The 17598-nt window shown below is 40.1% G+C and overlaps 1 protein-coding gene across 5 annotated transcripts in view; it reads right to left on the bottom strand.

The window, feature by feature from the left end:
- Positions 1 to 17585, bottom strand: part of XRCC5 (X-ray repair cross complementing 5) — a 134979-nt gene extending 117394 nt beyond the window's left edge. For all 5 annotated transcript variants that reach the window (XR_015255534.1, XM_086719577.1, XM_025934019.2 and 2 more), the window contains exons 1-8: positions 17441 to 17585; positions 13514 to 13627; positions 9870 to 10053; positions 8909 to 8957; positions 7495 to 7617; positions 4314 to 4505; positions 2110 to 2224; positions 496 to 634 (exon numbers count right to left, since the gene is read on the bottom strand). Coding sequence is in view for 4 of the 5 variants with exons in the window: in XM_086719577.1 (XP_086575703.1) it covers positions 496 to 634; positions 2110 to 2224; positions 4314 to 4505; positions 7495 to 7617; positions 8909 to 8957; positions 9870 to 10053; positions 13514 to 13627; positions 17441 to 17461 (937 nt within the window). In the remaining variant the exon portion in view is untranslated. The remainder of the gene's footprint in view (positions 1 to 495; positions 635 to 2109; positions 2225 to 4313; positions 4506 to 7494; positions 7618 to 8908; positions 8958 to 9869; positions 10054 to 13513; positions 13628 to 17440) is intronic.
- Positions 17586 to 17598: the final 13 nt, after the last annotated feature.

Raw genomic sequence — 17598 nt, 5'->3', positions numbered from 1 at the left:
AGTAGGGGTGTCTGGGTGGCTCAGTCAGTTAAGCGTCCGACTTCAGCGTAGGTCATGATCTCACAGTTTGTGAGTTCAAGCCCCACATCAGACTCTCTGCTGTCCGTGCAGAGCCCACTTCAGATCATCTGTCCCACCAGCTCAGCTCGTGCGTGCACTCACTCTCTCTCTCTCAAAAATAAATAAACCTTTAAAAAAACTAAAAAATAAATAAATAAATAAATAAATAAATAAAACCAAGTATTAACTCCTGTCCCTTGAGGGAGTTTCAAACTCAGATGGAGTGCCCGGGTGCCTTCCTGGGAACGGTCCTGCCTAGGTCCCGACAGATGAGCTACATTTAGTTAGGACCTAGCATCTCACCGATCCCGCGATAGTTGTGTCTCTAGTACTCAGAAAAATATCTCCAAAAAATAACAATAGAGATCCTCATCAGCCTCACATTGGCCTTCGAAAACCTCTTTTAGACACAAGTGAAAACTCTCGCTGGCGTACCTTGAATAGTGTCCTCTTTTGGAACCTCCGTTTCGTCGTCGTCCTGTAAGCAATAAACTGTTTCTTTCTGTATATCTTCTTTTTTTAGGGTTCTTGCATCCACAACTGTCCAAGACTTTTTAACTTTCTCCTGCATAATCTTATTTCCAAAAAGAAAAATAAAGGGAAAACAAAGAAAGCCAGGATTTTAATCAATAAAAAATGAAAATCAAATCTACTCTCTACAGGAAAAAAATTCAGAACAGTTACTCTAGCTAAACTGCTTTGCTCTTGCCTATTGTGGAAATTTTAAGTTTATTTCATAACTCTCTCTACGTTTCATTTTCCCCCCCAAGGTAACTGCCAGATACCTATTAGTATTTGTATGTACATAAATACTTTTTATACAAAACCTGCAGGCTAATAAAATGGGACCATACAATTTGTTACTACAGTTTTCCAATAAAGAAGAAAGGGAGAGCCATCTATCAGGAGCCAGAAATCAGTAAGGAAATCTGAAAAGGAAACTCGAAAAAAGAACAGGACGAGACTGCATTCTATTCTAGGCCTTGACGGCAGCTGAAACAAAGAAGTGCATCCATGGTTTTCACAGGTGTAGCATGTGTTTTGGGATTAAGTCTTAGAATATACAAAAACATCTGAATATATAAACATGTTTTTGTATATTTTCTATACTTAAATCTTTTTATGTATTTAGTTTGTACATTTAAGAAAAAAAGGCAAGCAGAGTCACAGGAAAACATGGAGCTCAGACTCATACTGAAACTGGAATCCCATCAAATAACTACCAAATGCACCTTATTTCTAAAAGCGTGCTCTTATGTACAAACATGCATATATAACAAAAGGCAATTTCTGAGTAACAAGTCACTATGTTTTTTAAGATTTTAAGTAATGTCCACCTAACATGGGGCTTGAACTCACAACCCCAAGATCAGGAGTTGCATGCTCCACTGACTGAGCCAGCCTGGTGCCCCGACAAATCAGTATTTTTTGATATGTCATGGATGCTGTTACTACCAGATCATTAATAACTGGATTGGGTGAGACTGAGTGTCCAAAACTCTGGACTTCTTTAGTGTATATCTACAGTTCTGCTATGATACTACGGTGACATGACTTGATGTATTCCATTTTCTTTCCTTCAAAAAAAAAAAAAAAGAAACGAAAAAGAGACAGGAGGGAATTAACCTGGATTATAGACAATTCTTAAAACTTCCTCTCCTAATATGCCTTTTTACATAAAAGCTAAATAGAGATGGGAGGAACAAGGAGAGCAGTTAGAGAAGCAGTAATTATGGTACTGAATAACCCACACATGAATTGTCAGTTCCTTAAATAAGCGTATTTGCCTGCCTGGCACATTGCTTGATAAAACATGTATGGGGGCACCTGGGTAGCTCAGTCGGTTGAGTGTCCAATTTTGGCTCAGGTCATGATCTCACCGTTCATTCAAACCCCGTGTTGGGCTCTGTGCCGACAGCTCGGAGCCTGGAGCCTGCTTTGGATTCTGTGTCTCCTCTTCTCTCTGCCCCTCCCCGCTCACACTACCTCTCTCAAAAATAAACAAACGTTAAAAAAATAAAATTTAAAAAATGTGAATGTATCACTCACCGCTTTGTAAGCCACAATTTTTATAGCCAAATTGGAGCCAATGGTCAGTGTGCAGAGCCAAGGGACGGAATACCTCTCAGTTTTCTTAAAGACACGCAGTTGTCTCAGACTCTCACTTCACCAAAAAAAAAAAAAAAAAAAAAAAAAATTATATACACACACACACACACCAAAAGCAACAATTTTAAAACATTAACTTGCCCTGGATGATGCACTCAAGTTTTCTAGAATGAGAACGGAGTTGTCGTTGATGATAAGGAGGAACAGCAGGGGACAGCAGGAAAATGACAACCCCAAGTGAGGAGACAGCCAGAATACAACTGATTTGGCTTAGGAAGAAGTTGAATTACATTACTGACAGGTAAAAAAAGAGCATCTCTTTCTTCCCCTACTCAATCTTCTCTTTCAACTTGGCCAGTGGTTAACATTTTTTTCAGGACCAAGAATATTTTGAGGATATGATAAAAGCACATCCATAAGAGTTTGCCCACAATTTAAAGGGTTCACCAACTCCCTGAAAACCATCACCCTGGGGATAAGAACCCCTGCTCCAGAATATCAAAGGGTAGGTACCATCCTTTAATATCACTGTTCATAACTCTATAATTTATTAGTTAATTCCAATCACCCTTAAATAAAAAGCAGATATATATGCACATAGTAGAGAGTATTAAATATTCTCCAGGGGATAAAGGAATTTAGTCCATATTTAGTCTTAAGGTAAAGCGGATAACTCTAGGCTTTTTATAGATGGGGATGGAGAATTGGGAAGTGCCAACACAACGTAGAGTGCCACTTCATTTGAACAGAAGTCAAGATCAATTCTATTTTTATCTGGTCCCTAATCAAACACAGCAGAGAAGATTAGAGGAGATAAGTGGAATTTGTAGTATTCACTGAGAAAGGAATCAATGACCAAACACTCAAAGCACATAATCCAGACTATGATCAATCCTCCTAGTACAGATGAAAAACAGATCTACAAAAAGGTAGAGAGAATTATCTGACATCATTCAGAGTTATGGACAAAAAGGTTTCAAGAGGCTCCAACTTTCAGAAATAGTCTATAATGAACAGTAGATATTCTACTTGCTGCCCTGTTTGCAAAGTTTATGATACTCCTTGGCTTTGGATTTGTTGGGGGATGAATGGGTCTGAACCAGGTCTAACCTGTCCATAGGACCTCACTAGTTTGAGTGACATTAAAATCACCATGAGGTCTGAATTCTGTCCCAGGGCAAGTTCTAAAGACTAGCATCTAATACATAACATCTGAGAACAAATGGAACATTTTTGCAGTAGATTTAAATCTCCCCAAGTAGAAGTCAAATAAGAACAAGGCTAGCCCAGTGCTCTCCCGTACAACTTTCTGCAATGATAGAAATGTTCTATTTCTAACCGTGCCAATCCAATAGGCTATTAAGCAAGCTCTTGGAAGGTGGCTAGTGTGACTGACTGAATTTTTAACTTTATTTAATTTTAATGAATTTAAATTTAAATAGCCACATGTGGATAACGGCTACTGTATCACATGGCAAAGTTCTGGTCCACATCTTCACAGAAGAGCCAACACCAAAGTAGCTTCAAACTGTGAGTGTCATCACATACACAGACAGTAATTTCCCTCCCTGCCATGATACAGGAAAATAAACTTTTTTAACATTAATTTGTATTGGCTTACAATTTTTATTTATGATACCATGGTGAATATGTTAACTTAAGACATATTCTCGCATTAGAGCAAGCCATGTCCAAATTTGAAATAAACAACTTAGGAATATATATTTGCACATGCTACAGTAAGAACACACGTTATGACAGGAAACGTCACTTTACAAGATTCCTCACTGATTCCTTTGCCAACCCCTTGGGAAACTATCATTCAATTTCTAAAATTCTATTACCTACAATATTTCAAGGGTGTCTATATTTAGAAAATCAATACGTACTGTTTGTCAACTATATTTCACAAGAAATATTTTAAAATTGTGATTGAGGAAAACAAATTAGAGCATATATACCCTTAACTACTCAAAAAACTTAAAGGGGATCAGGGATTGGTACACCATTTCGTCCATAAAAATCAGAATATTTCTTACAGAATAACTGCTAATTCAAGAGTGGCTAATTAGGGAGCCCTCTGACCAAAAGAGAAATTTATATGGCTATGACTGAAAGTTAGAATCAATGTTTTCACTTCTTACCTGAAGGAATAAATTTCATCCAGCCCATCTTCACCTTCTAAAGACATCATCACCTTTTTCACCATCCGAATACCTTCTTTCTGCTGCTCAGTAATTCCTTTTAGAGGAAAGGAGGGTCCATGCTGGTCCAAGCAGGAGTTACCATCTCCTCTGTCCCCGGTTCCATCCTCCTTGCCAACAGGGAATGGCAAACTATCAGGAAAAGATCGGCAGTTGTTCATAAGACAAGCTCTGAAGCCAAATAATAAACTGGGTTCCCCTCCTGTGACTGTCACTCGCTGGCTTATGAGAAAATGGGCATGCCACTCACCTGAGCTTTCAATCCCTCCTCTCTCAAATGGCACTTATCACCCTTAGTCAATATCCTATCAGTTTCGAGTGACCGAAGCCTTTTTGGTTTGGTTAAAAGAGTGGAATTTCTTGGTTTACATAGCCAAATAATTCAAAGTGCAGGGTGGCACATGACCTTCGGATGACTGGACGCAGTCTCACATGCCTCAAGGACCACCCCAACCCTCTCACTGTCCATTTCATCTCCATGTGCCCCTGTGCTGGCTCCACTCTCTCACTGGCTCCCTCCGTGTCACCCATGAGCTCTTTCAAGCACACACTGCTGGTTCTGCTACCAAAGAGGAATGGACTACGTGTTTAATGCTCGACTCTCAATTCAAAAAAGCCAGGGATCAGTGATAACCTGGGGACCAGATCTAGAAGATGCTCGCTCTCATTTGAGCCAGGAGGTTAAAGTGCAGGAAGGACTGCTTCCTAGAAAAAGGCAGGTGATATTCTAGGCAGCCAAAAAGAAGAAGAATAAAAAATAAAATAAATAAAATAAACACCTTTAATAATCCTTCAATGTGATTTTAAGGATTAAATGGCAGAATGAGTATAATATACTTAATGTTATCTTTATTACTGTACACTTAGAATTCCCAGACATCAGTGAATTGCTGGAAATAGGTAAAACCAATTCTTTCCCGTGTTTCATTCTGTTTGAAATGAGACTAAAACTACTAGATGGGGTTACCAGTCATGGAGATATTCAATAATCAATATACAAATTGAAGAATCAACCAACCAAGCGCATTTTATGATAATTCTCTACATGGTACTTCATAAATGTTTTCATGTAAACAACCTCATTTACTCCTACACATTAGGTGGATAACAATTTCTACCTCCATTTCCTAAAAAGAAGCCGAAGCTGCATGGCAAAATCCGGCCGAGCCACAGCCAGTAAGCGATATGCAGCGAGGACTCGGTCACCTGAGAGGGCAAGGCTCCTGCACCCGCGGTGTATCACAGCACTGCCCCCAGAAACCCAAAGAGCAACCTTTTCAGTTCCCTCAACATCACCTACTGGTCAACTCTGTGTGGCTGGTTATTTTAAGGTGATTTCTTTACCATTTCATCTGCTATAACTAAAATAAAGCTTCCTGTTTAATTTTGTTGACGTATACCCAGCATGACAGATACGCACATCCTGCATGACCTATCAGATAAAGAGCTTCTACAGAGCAGGGCATGGGACACAGGGTTCACATCAGGCTGTGGCTGTTTCCATTAACAACCCAGAAGAGAGATGCAGCTCTTTCTGCCCACAGGTCCTGTCCTGGTGCTATAATAAAAACACCCTTTTGCACCAAAAAAACAAAACAAAAAAACGGACCTGGAAGATGGGAAAAGTGACATGAACATGAAGAGTCAGGAAGTTATCCTGGAAAAAGAAGTTACAGTAACAGTTCTTTCTACCCTGCTTTCGACCAGATATAAACTTTCTCAGTAGCCAACAGAACAAACTAAAAATGAGGTCCAAGGAATGAGCCTACTCAGAACACGGTGGTTCTTAGACCTGCTGGTATTCTGTTTACTCCAATTACAACAATCATCCATGGGATACACCAAACAATAAAACCAGAAACTCTACTTTGTATGCCAGAGATCTGTAGCACAAGCACAAATACAAGAAAAAAACAGCCAAATAAGCAGGTAGTGGTAAGGCTACATTCCCTCTTCAACACGCTTTGCAGTATTACTCAGACAAAAAAGTAGCCTTTTCCAATGACATTGACAGAAGTGCAGGATGCTTCAACCCTGTAAAGGCATCCTGAAATTATGAACAGGGAACAGAAGCCAGGCAGAGCTTTTGAAGTACTTAGAAAGCCTCAATTCAATAAGACGAAAAGTGTCACTTAAAAAGCACTTAATTTCTCTGAAGTACTATCTTAACAAGTATCAGTCTGATGGGTTATTCTGAACTATTTCTCTACAGTTCTACAGAAAGGAGCTGCCCCTCAGCAGTCTTAAGAGGTACATACATGCAAGAGAGGTTCTTAATTTCCAACGGCAGGCATTTCAAAGAAGCCGAAGGCTTACCATTCTGAGCTGGAGGCTTCCTGGTATAGCTCTCAGTCTGAAAAATGAGTGTACTCAGAAGACTGGTAAGTCAACATCCTATATTATCACTCTGCTTTCACCAAAAATAAAACAAGAAAAACAGGTTTCAAATGCAACAGGAAGGATTAGTGTGGTGAAAAAGAACTTTCTTGTTAGGGATTGAAGATAAAGAAAGTAAATGCCTGGGGAAGGAGGGGCTTTGCCTTGCAACAAATTATGAGATATTTTGTGAACATTTTTGCTCAGAATCTGCATACCCCATGCCTAAATACACACAAGCAAATTACATCTTATGTACGTGTGTGTATCCTTTAGATTTAAAAGTTAAAAAATAAGCATTCTACAGGTTTAAAATAATTCTCAGGTTGACATTCCTCTCTACCGTAAAAACATCTACTGCTCGCAAAACAGTACTCTGGAACTGCTGAAGAAAAGAAACCATCAATCTGGTAATTGTTTGGATAAAGTCTTCTATGTAAGCAAGAAATAAACTGAATATCCTCCAAAGATTCCTGAATTCTTTGAGTCCAAGAAGCATGAACAAACCATCTACTACTGAGCTAAATTCTGTGTCACTGTGACTTTCATCCCCTTACCATTAAAACTCAGAGTTCCTGGAATTAAGGGTACTCAGTGAATGTTTGCTGAGGTCAGTCATCTAACATATTTCAACTGTGAGCGCAAACAGAAGACTCGCGGGAACCAAGAGCTTTAGAAAGGGGCCCTACTCCCTGCGTTATGAGAGCACAGGATTGGTCTTCAGATGTTATTCTCATGATCTTACAAGAACTGCAGGGAGATGCCAGATTTCTCCAAGTTATGGATTATAATATCCAGCTGATCTTGGCTGAATGGGCTGCTGAGGTCAGTGAACACTTCAATATGCCTCTTTCCAAACTTCTTTCCTCTAAAAGAGAAAGTTATCACAATAAGAAATCATTCTCCTGAATTATCGCTTACAAACTCAAATGCACTTGGTCACTGGACTTAGAGACAGGCTAAGAAATGAATCTCAATACAGTTAAGAAATGTGATTACATTCTAGAACCCCACATATCACTGATGCTCAGTTAAGTTCTACTAAACATATAGTCAGCCTGGTTACAATTCATACTTTTTAGCATCTTGGGCAAAATTTTTGAGCATTGTGGATATTAAATCCCTGATCTCCCAACTTTAACTTCAGTTAAATATATGCTCACTGGGATTAGAAAGGATCCCTTGGGTGCCTGTGTGGCACAGTTGGTTGGACAGCTGACTTCAGCTCAGGTCATGATCTTGCGGTTCATGGGTTCGAGCCCCGCATCGGGCCCTGTGCTGAGAGCTCAGAGCCTGGAGCCTGCTTTGGATTCTGTGTCTCCCTCTCTCTCTGCTCCTCCCCTGCTTGTGCTCTGTGTCTGTCTCTCAAAAATAAATAAATGTTAAAAATTTTTTTTTTTTTTTTTTTTTTTTTTTTTTAAAGAAAAGGATCCCTTTCCAGCCTCCACTTAGGCAGAGTATAAACAAGGAACTCTCCCAGTAACTACAACTTCGGTCTCCTGAGGGTTCACTTTCCAAACATGCTGGCTCAGTTCCACTCACAGGGCTACTGGCAGGATTTTACACAAAATGTACAGAGATTGAGAAATGAAAATACAAATTGAGGCCTGAGAGTTTAGTACTAATGTTTTTCCTAACAGTCAAGGAATGGGTGGGTGTAAATAGATTCAAAGACCCATATTTTAAAGGCAAAATAATTAAATAATGAATCAGGTGGCTGGTCAGAGCTAGGCATTTTCTTTTTCTTTTTTTTAATACTACAATTTTATTTTTTTTAATTTTATTTTTTTTAGTTATTTTAATTCCAGTTAGTTAACATATGGTGCTATATTAGTTTCATACATTTAATTTCAGTCAGATTACGAACAATACCATATAGAAGTTTTTAAAGTTCCTGGTAATTAAGTCAAATAGGAAGGAAGTTGAAATAAGCCAAACATGTATTTCTCCCAGAGAAATTCCCACAAACTATAGCCCTTGCTCTTTTTAAATTTAAAAAAGAGAGGCTGAACTGAACCATTGAATTCTATCAAATGGTTCTTTAGCCACACAAACATGCTGCTTGATTAGCAATGAATCACACATGTACAGAATACAGCAACACATACAATTTCTGCAGAATGACTCATTTCCACCTCTCTTCAATTGAAGACACTTACACAGTTTCTTGTTGAATCACATCCATGCACACAATGAGTGCATCCAGGACTCAGCTAGTTAAGGGCAGAAAATATCACTAGACAGTCCCTTTATCCCAAGATCATGCAACTTTTTTCCAGTGAAGTCCACAGTGCTTGAAACCATGAACTCTGGGCTGACTCTGTGAGGATTTAAAAGCACTTACCAAAGAGTGCTTTTTCCAACATTTATTTCACTAACATATAATCACATATGCTGTAATCACATATCACAGTATATATCCTGAAACATATAATCAGGAAAAATAAAATAAGCCCAAGGTTATCTAACACATTCCCATGCATTGAAACAAAAATTATGATGTCATTTTACAATATCTAGAATCCATTTTTCGTGATTAGAGTCCACTCTTAAATATGACCTGAGCCATAATGTGGCATTTGTAAGTCACTCTTAGCACAGCAGCACCTCCCAGTGATCAGGGAGAACATTACGGTTTAGAAAAGTAAGAGTAACCACTTAAAATCATAGTACACGTGGAAGAAATTGGAAATCTCAGTTTAGATATCGGTCTGATTTTGGACACAAAAATACCCTCCATCCAGGAAAGCATAGGGAATGCTAATGCTACATTCTTCTACAAATATGTTCTTTACATGCAAACATTTCCAGCCATCACCACCACTAAACTTTCTGCACATAACAATACAGAAATATACCCACTGGTATCTTTCCCTTATGGTGCCTCCGAACCACTCAGTATCACTAGTGCAGAGAAGGGGCAAGTGGCTAGAGGGTCAGGAGTGCAGATACCCAACCCAACCTGAATAAATCCCAACACACACCATCACCTCCATGTCTTCAGAGCCAAAAAATGCCCATATACTCAGAGGTGGGCTTCTAGTGAGCCTCACCAAACTGGATTATGATTCCTCACATTAAAGGAAATTTCTGAAGTCTTCTCTGGCTGAAAAAGGATACAGTCAGCTTGTTGAGAACCTGGTTGGATTTTGCTTTCGATGTCCTCCAGCAGGTCAAAATCTGGTAGCATCAGGTGTCTGTGGACTGTGATGTTCTCATACTGATCCTTACCAGCAAGGGCATTGTCAGTACCATCTGTACCAAAAAGGACTAATGCAATTTCATCCTTGCTCTCAGCAAACACCTAGAGAAGAATGTTCAAAGGTTAAGAATCATAAACTACCACCTGAAAGGCAGTAGATACCTAACCTTCAAGGAACAATACAACCATACCTCCCTATGGCATGTTCCTGGGTCCACTGTCAACAACAGAATACTGGGCTAGATGGCCCATGGGACAATGACAATTCACAGGTTCTAAGAAGACTTTTCCATTGACTATAGGTCCCATCTCTCATTTCAACAGAATTACAGGTGGGAGAATGGGAGAGTGGTTAACTACTCTTGATAACTTCCAGCCCAATCAGGCTCTAATTCTCAATGAAAACTAATTATGGATAATTTGAAAAGCTTTTACTCTTTTTGGAAGTATTTTCCAGAGGACTAAAAAAAAAAATTACTGGTTCATATCCTCTAACCCAGCAATTTCATTCATAGGTATATATACCATAGAGAAATTCTTGCTCATGTACTCAAGAAGACAAGGACAAGAGAGTTCACTTCAGCACGGTTTATAACAGAGAAAAAGTAGAAACTGACCATTCATCCACAGGATGCAAAAACACATTGCAGAATATTTATACAATATTATACCCCAGTAAAAAAAAAAATGAATAATTTGTGCATGTTTTTCAGTATGAATAAATCTTATAATTATGGTTGAGAAAAAATAAGTTGCAGAATTATATGTACCATATTATAACATTACATGTTTTGAAAGCTTCATACAATAGTAAATATTTATGAATATACTTATGTCCTAAAGTATTAAATATACATGGTAAGGACTATGAAAATCCTGAAGTAAAGAGAGAAAAAGGAAAAAAGAGGATCGGGAAGGGATACACAGGGACTCGCAAGTTTATCAGTAATTATTATTATTATTATTATTATTATTTTTTTTTAAGCAAAAAAGAAAAAGACGGGCATCTGGGTGGTTAAGTTGGATGAGCATCTGACTCTTGGTTTCAGCTCTGGTCATTATCTCATGGTTGTGGGATTGAACTCCACTTGGGCTTTGTGCTGAGCATGGTTGAGATTCTCTCCCTCTCCCTCTGTCCCTCCCCCGCATGTGCACTCACTCTCTCTCTCAAAATAAACATTTAAAAGAAGAAAAAGAAATCAAATATGGTAAAACTTGAGTACTGTATAGTGCTAGACAACGGGAAAATAGGTTTGCATCACAGTATTCTCTGTATTTGCCTCCTTCCTGAAACATTTCATAATAAAATGCAAAAACAAAAAACAGGATCTAACAAAAACACAGTCTTCCCACCTATTTAACTGTAGCCTTCTCCACCAGTGGGAAGAGTGCTGTGTAGACAGAGGATGGAATTGTGTCTTTCCTCATTCTGGTTTGGTCTGTTAAGTTCCCCAGTGTGTTAAGAATTCCAAATACATCCCCCATTGCACCTGGAGAAAAAAATTCCAGCTGTTGGGCTTCAAACATGTCCAGCACACCATGGGGCAGGTCAGCTAGAACTCTATTTGCATCCTGGGCAAGGATTCATATTAAAGCCAGGTAATCCTGCTCAACAACAAAACTTCAGCCAGGAGAGGGAAGGCAATTCTGAATGCAGCATGAGACTGGCATCAGGTATCGTCTCCGAGCCTTCCAGATCCACACTGCCACGGAATAGGCAGAGCCAAAAATAAAAACTGAAAGCACAGTTTCTTAAAAAAAAAAAAAAAAAAAAAAATCTATGCACTGGGGTACATGGCAGCATTACTGAAATACAACTAATACAAATTACTATAACCAGGAATGGAGTTAGAACATTCTCTTCTTGACACATTAAGGAATCCAGGTCATCAGAATTTGTTAAAATCTAGGATGACAGGTAGGGTGTCAGTATCACAGTGAAAAGGGCAACACCCAGAGCAAACAGGTGTCCAGGAGGAATAGCAGTTGCCAGTGAATGAAGGATTTCGTGGACTTAGCAAAAGTAGCACTCGTACCAGGTAGAAGTGACAGAAATCAAGAGAGGAATGTCATTTACCAACCACCCACCTCCCATCCCTGCCCCGCTGAATGTGAGTGGGTCTTAGTGACTTGCTAGACTAACAACAGCAGAAATGACTTTCTGGGATTTCTAAAGATAGGTCATAAAAAGCCACATAGACAGGTCACTCTTAGGAACCCTCTTGCAATGTTGGTGGGAATGAAAACTGGTGCGGCCACACTGGAGAGCTGTACAGAGTTTCTCAAAAAACTAAAAACTGAACTACCCTATGATCCAGCAATTGTACTATAAGGTCTTTACCCAAAGGATACAAAAATACAGATTTGAAAGGGTACATGCACCCCAACATTTATAGCAGCATTATCAACAACAGCCAAACTACGAAGAGAGCCCAAATGTCTATTGACTGATGAGTGGATAAAGAAGATGTGATATATATCTACAATGAGATATTTACTCAGCCATCAAAAAGAATCAAACCTTACCATTTGCAATGACATGGATAGAGCCAGAATGTATTATACTAAGGGAAATAAGTCAATCAGACACAGACAAATACCACATCATTTCACTCAAACGTGGAATTTAAGAAACAAAACAGATGAACATACGGGAAGGGGAAAAAATGAGGAGGAAAAACACATCACAAGAGACTGTCAACGACAGAAAACAAACTGAGGGCTGACAGTGATAGATGGGGGATGGGCTACATGGGTGACGGGTACTAAGGAGGGCACTGGGGATGAGCACTGGGTGTTGTGTGGAAGTGATGAATCACTGAAGTCTATTCCTGTGACTAATATTGCACTGTGTTAACTAAAATTTAAATTGAAGAAAAAAAAATTTTTCCTTCTTAGGACTTTCCCTCTTAGGCCCAGCTGCCACACTGTGAGAATCCCAAGCTCCATGGAACAACCACATGTAAGAGTTCTGATGGATAGCCCCAGCTGAGTTCAAAACCACCAGAAGACATAACTACTAGCCATGGGAGTGAGCCATGTGAGACGTCTAGCTCAGTTTAGCCCTCAAATGATTCAGCCCAGCCACCATCTGAGTGGACCTACACAAGAGGCCACAGAGGCCCAGCTGAGCCACCCAGTCATCCCCAAACCATGAGAACTGATTTAAAAAAAAAAAAAATCATTTAAGACATGAAGTTTTGGGATAGTATGTTACCAGCAAAAGGTAACTGGAACAGGATTTGTTCAAGATTACCAGGTTAGTAAATGACCCGGCAGAGCAAAGATTCAAACCCAGGCCACCTGGCTCCAGAGATTATTACGTTGTCTTGTTTCTCATGAAAACTGTAATTTCTACTGTAGAGGCCAGAAGAAAGGAAGAAAAAAATGTCAGGCTCTAGTGGTAGTTGCACTTACACGTAAGTATATGTAAAAAACCTCCTCAGATTCCCACAAACACTGGGGCCAGACATCATAAGCAGGCTGGTATCTTGTGTTACTAAGTGGAGACAACAACCAGTTAAAACATGAGTTACGAGCTCAAGGCCAGGCCGAAACTTACCTGTCGCTGCACAAACACGGTCATCAACTTCTTTGCTAGTTCAAATGGAGATTCTTCACCAGGAAGGGAGTTACTCATGGCAGACCCTACATCCATACAGAGCACAATAGCTGCCTAGAAACAAAGTTCCAAAGAGTGAGAAAATGTTAATGGTCATAAAAAAAGAAAACAGATATGTCCTTTTCTTATTTCACCCACAGAACCTGTACTTTAGGGAACTTAGGGGACGCATGGCAAAGCTGGGGGGGGGGGGGTGTTCCGCCTAGTGTATGTAAGACATGTAAATGGTTTACTACAGAGAAACTTTACTTTTGTTTTTTTTTTTAATGTTTATTTTTGAGAGAGAGAGAGACAGAGCATGAGCAGAGGAGGGGGAGAGAGACAGACAGAGATACAGAATCTGAAGTAGGATCCAGGCTCTGAGCTATTAGCACAGAGCAAGGCTTGAACTCACAGACCATGAGATCATGACCTGAGCTGAAATCAGATGCCCAACTGATGAGCTACCCAGGCTCCCCACTACAGAGAAACTTTAAAATTGCCCTAATATTTTCTAAAAGATAGAAAGCAAGTGGGGCACCTGGCTAGTTCAGTCAGTAGATCACACGACTTCTAATCTAGGGGTCATGAGTTCAAGCCCCACATTGGGCATGGAGCCTATTTAGAAAGCCAGGGGGCACATGGCTGGCTCAGTTGGTTAAACGTCCAATTTTTCATCTCAGCTCAAGTCTTGACCTCAGGGTTGTGAGTTCAAGTCCCGTATTGGGCTCCACACTGGGTATGGAGCCTACATTAAAAAAAAAAAAAAAAAAAAAAAAAAAGATAGAAAGCCAGGATAGGAGCATGCTCCAGGAAGCTGCTGCTCCTTTGGCCTGAGCCCAAGAATAAACTCATGGGAAGCAAATCTGAAAACCCATAGGCCAGAGCTAAATCCAGCCCATCTGAGCCCAAAATACATCAGACATACTGCAGCTGATTTGTAGAACCACAAGCATGAGAACAGAGAACAGATGCTTATTCTGTAAGTTACTGATTTGGGGATAGCTTGTTATGAAGCATTTTTGTGGCAACAGGAGACTGCTACAATCTTTATGTACTAAAATGATACACCCCAGCAATTTAAATCAGTTTGGGAACTGGGGATCTAGAATGAAGACTAAGACACCAAATCTATTCTGGTAGGGGACATAGACACATAAACAAATAATACCAGCACAATATTCCATGACAGATGTGGGCAGTGGGCACTAAAAGAATACACAGGAGGATCATCTATCCAAGACTGGTAGAAGGGATAGAGGAGGAGTAAGGAGGCAGAAGAGGTTTCTGGATGTGGTTTTTGGGTGAGTCTTAAAGAATGTTTAGGAGTTAATCATGTGAATAAGGAGAGTTACAGGTAGAGGAACCACATAAATAAAGACACCTAGTCATTAGATAGCAATCACATACATAGAGGACTAAGGAAATAGGGGAAATAAACTAAAATAAAATGGTTACATGTAAAGTTCTATGTCTGACATCCAGAATTCAACTGAATATGAGCTGAAAGAGATCTGAACAAATAGCAACTCACAATTTCAGTGTGGATTATACAAATGAGTCACCAAAATGACATGGCTACAGCACTACAACTCCCACACCTATCTCATTCCATCCTCCAAAATATTTTAGGTTGTATCAACAGTGTACTGAATTCAAAGAAGGAAAACAAAGTTCTTCTGGTGAAAAAAGACTAGATTAGCAAACCGGAGACCATCAGGTCCCACCTTCATTACAAATTAGCTCTGAGTCCTTGGGAACGTCACATAAAACCTCACTGTTAATTCAGAGGCAGGAAGCAGTTGTTGAACTAGATGAGATCCAAGGCCTTTTCCAGAGTTAACAATCTTTGGCAATGACAGCCTCACCTGTGCTTTGTACTGATCAGACCACATTTGACAAACTGTGAGCTGTCCTGAGCACCCTATCTCAGGAGAAATACTAATTACAACAGAACATGAAATAAGCAGATTAGAGAAGGATCTAGAGAAAATGTGATATGAGGAACAGTTTGAAAAAACTAGATATCTGAGCCAGATGAGAAGATTTAGCAGAACATGATAGTTCCGCCCAAATATTTGGCCAGAGAGAATGAGCAAGAATAAGATCAACATATGGAAGTTACAGGAAGACTGGTTTGACTCTATGAAAAGAGGAAAAATAACATTAAGAAGTGATCAATAAAAGAACCACTGTTTTCTGAAGCAGTGATCTCCTGATCCTAGGAGTGTCAGAAAAATCTAGATGAGTTCCTATCAGAGAAGTTACAGATGATTTCTAAGTTTGGTTATATCTCAGGCAACACGTGGAAACTTAAGTTTTTCCCTAGTTTAAAAAGCACTGAACATAAATGCACTAATATGAAGAGATTTCTAGAGTAAAGACAGTACGTTTGAAGAAAGGTTGGTAATAAATTACAAACTTCCCTTGAGAACAACAAAATTTACACCCCATAGTTTCAATGCCCTGATTATAAGAATCTTTAAAAAATTTAAGAGTCCCAAAATATGTTGCTGCATTTATCTAATACACATTCATAAAAGCTATTTTTAAACCAGAAAACTCTAAGTTAGAGGACTAAAAATCTTTTAGTAGGAATCAAGTATCCAAAAAAATGGCATCAAGGGGCTTCAAAATATGCAACTTCTTTCCGGAACCAAAAGAATGGTCTCTGTAACACTTCCAACTTCCTTTCTGGCAAGGAATAAGAAAACCAGGGAAGGGAAACTGAGCAACATAGTAACTCTTCATTAACACACGGAAACAATACAGACTGAGAATTTTGCTACAAGTCCACCTGCCATAAACAGTTGCTCCACTAGAGCTGCAGTACTTTCAGCAGCTGAAAGGGGAGGAACAAAAAGGTAAGTGGCATCGAATGTTCATAATCGCTTTAATCCACATTTTCCAATGGGGACTTGAGGGGACTAGGGATCGTTGTTGAAATTCCTACCTTGTTTATCTGTATACGGGATGCCTAGTAAAGGGCCTAGCCTTTGGATGGTTGGATGGACGAACAAACAATTCCCTGGAACACATCTCCCTCTAGTGATCATTCAGAGACAACCACCACTCTCTGCCTATATTGAAAAAAGTCATTTAAAAATTCCACCATAATGTCTATTATTAATGTGGGACACTGAGGGTCACAGGCTCCTAGCAACACAGATAGGGCTCTGAAACCTGACAGCCTGGGGTCACGTATAAATTCCACCTCTTACGGACTGGATAACCTTGGGCTAATCATTTCACTTTCTTTATGCCCCAGTTTTCTCAACTGTAAACTGGGAATAACAGTTCTCACCTCATGGGTTTGTTGTGGAGATTACATGGGATGAGAATAAAGCATTTACATCAGTGCCTTACAGGGTAAATTTTCTATAAATGTGAAAGATTGTTACAGAGGTAATAACATGGCGCTTTACGTCTTAAGTTACGCATTTTACTCACAGACCCTCTCTGAACTTCTCCAAGTCTGTGGGTAGGTGCTTATCAAACCTTTCATTCTCGTATAGATTTTATAAAAACTAAGGCTCAGAAATGGAGGAGTTGGAAGAAGTGATGGAGGAGAAGAGGTTGGACTAAGAAAGAAAGAGGGTGGGGAAGAGGTGGGACAAGGAGGTGATGAGGAGGAAGTCAGAGGATGGGAGGGCCGAGGAGGCGGAGTGAGGGGGGAGTAGACGAGGCTCAAATTCAGGTCTTCTGACTCCAAATCCCGTTTTTCTTAGCGCAGCCTTCGGGCCGGCCCTCGGGATCCGGCCACGGGCCGCCGCGATCACCTCTTCTTTCCCCCATCCTTGGCACCGCGATGATCCCATGATTCCTGCTTCCGAACCACCCTCTCCGGATGCCCTGCACCAGGAAAACCCAAGGCCACGCTGTGTCTACCTTACTCCTGGACCGCGCCATGTTGTCCGCGCGCGGGTGCCGCAGCCGCCTCTTCCGGGCAGGAACCCCGCGCACCGCTGCAAAGGTCCGGCGGAGTCGGAGGCAGGACGTCGTAAAAAGGGCCGCAACTCAAGGAGCCTGGAAGAGGCGGGGAAACT

The sequence above is a fragment of the Puma concolor genome, chromosome C1 (assembly GCF_028749965.1).
Source record: "Puma concolor isolate L17-30 chromosome C1, mPumCon1.1.hap2, whole genome shotgun sequence".
Lineage (NCBI taxonomy): Eukaryota > Metazoa > Chordata > Mammalia > Carnivora > Felidae > Puma > Puma concolor.
The sequence above is the reverse complement of the archived record's forward strand: the minus strand, read 5'-3'. Positions and strand labels throughout refer to the sequence as shown.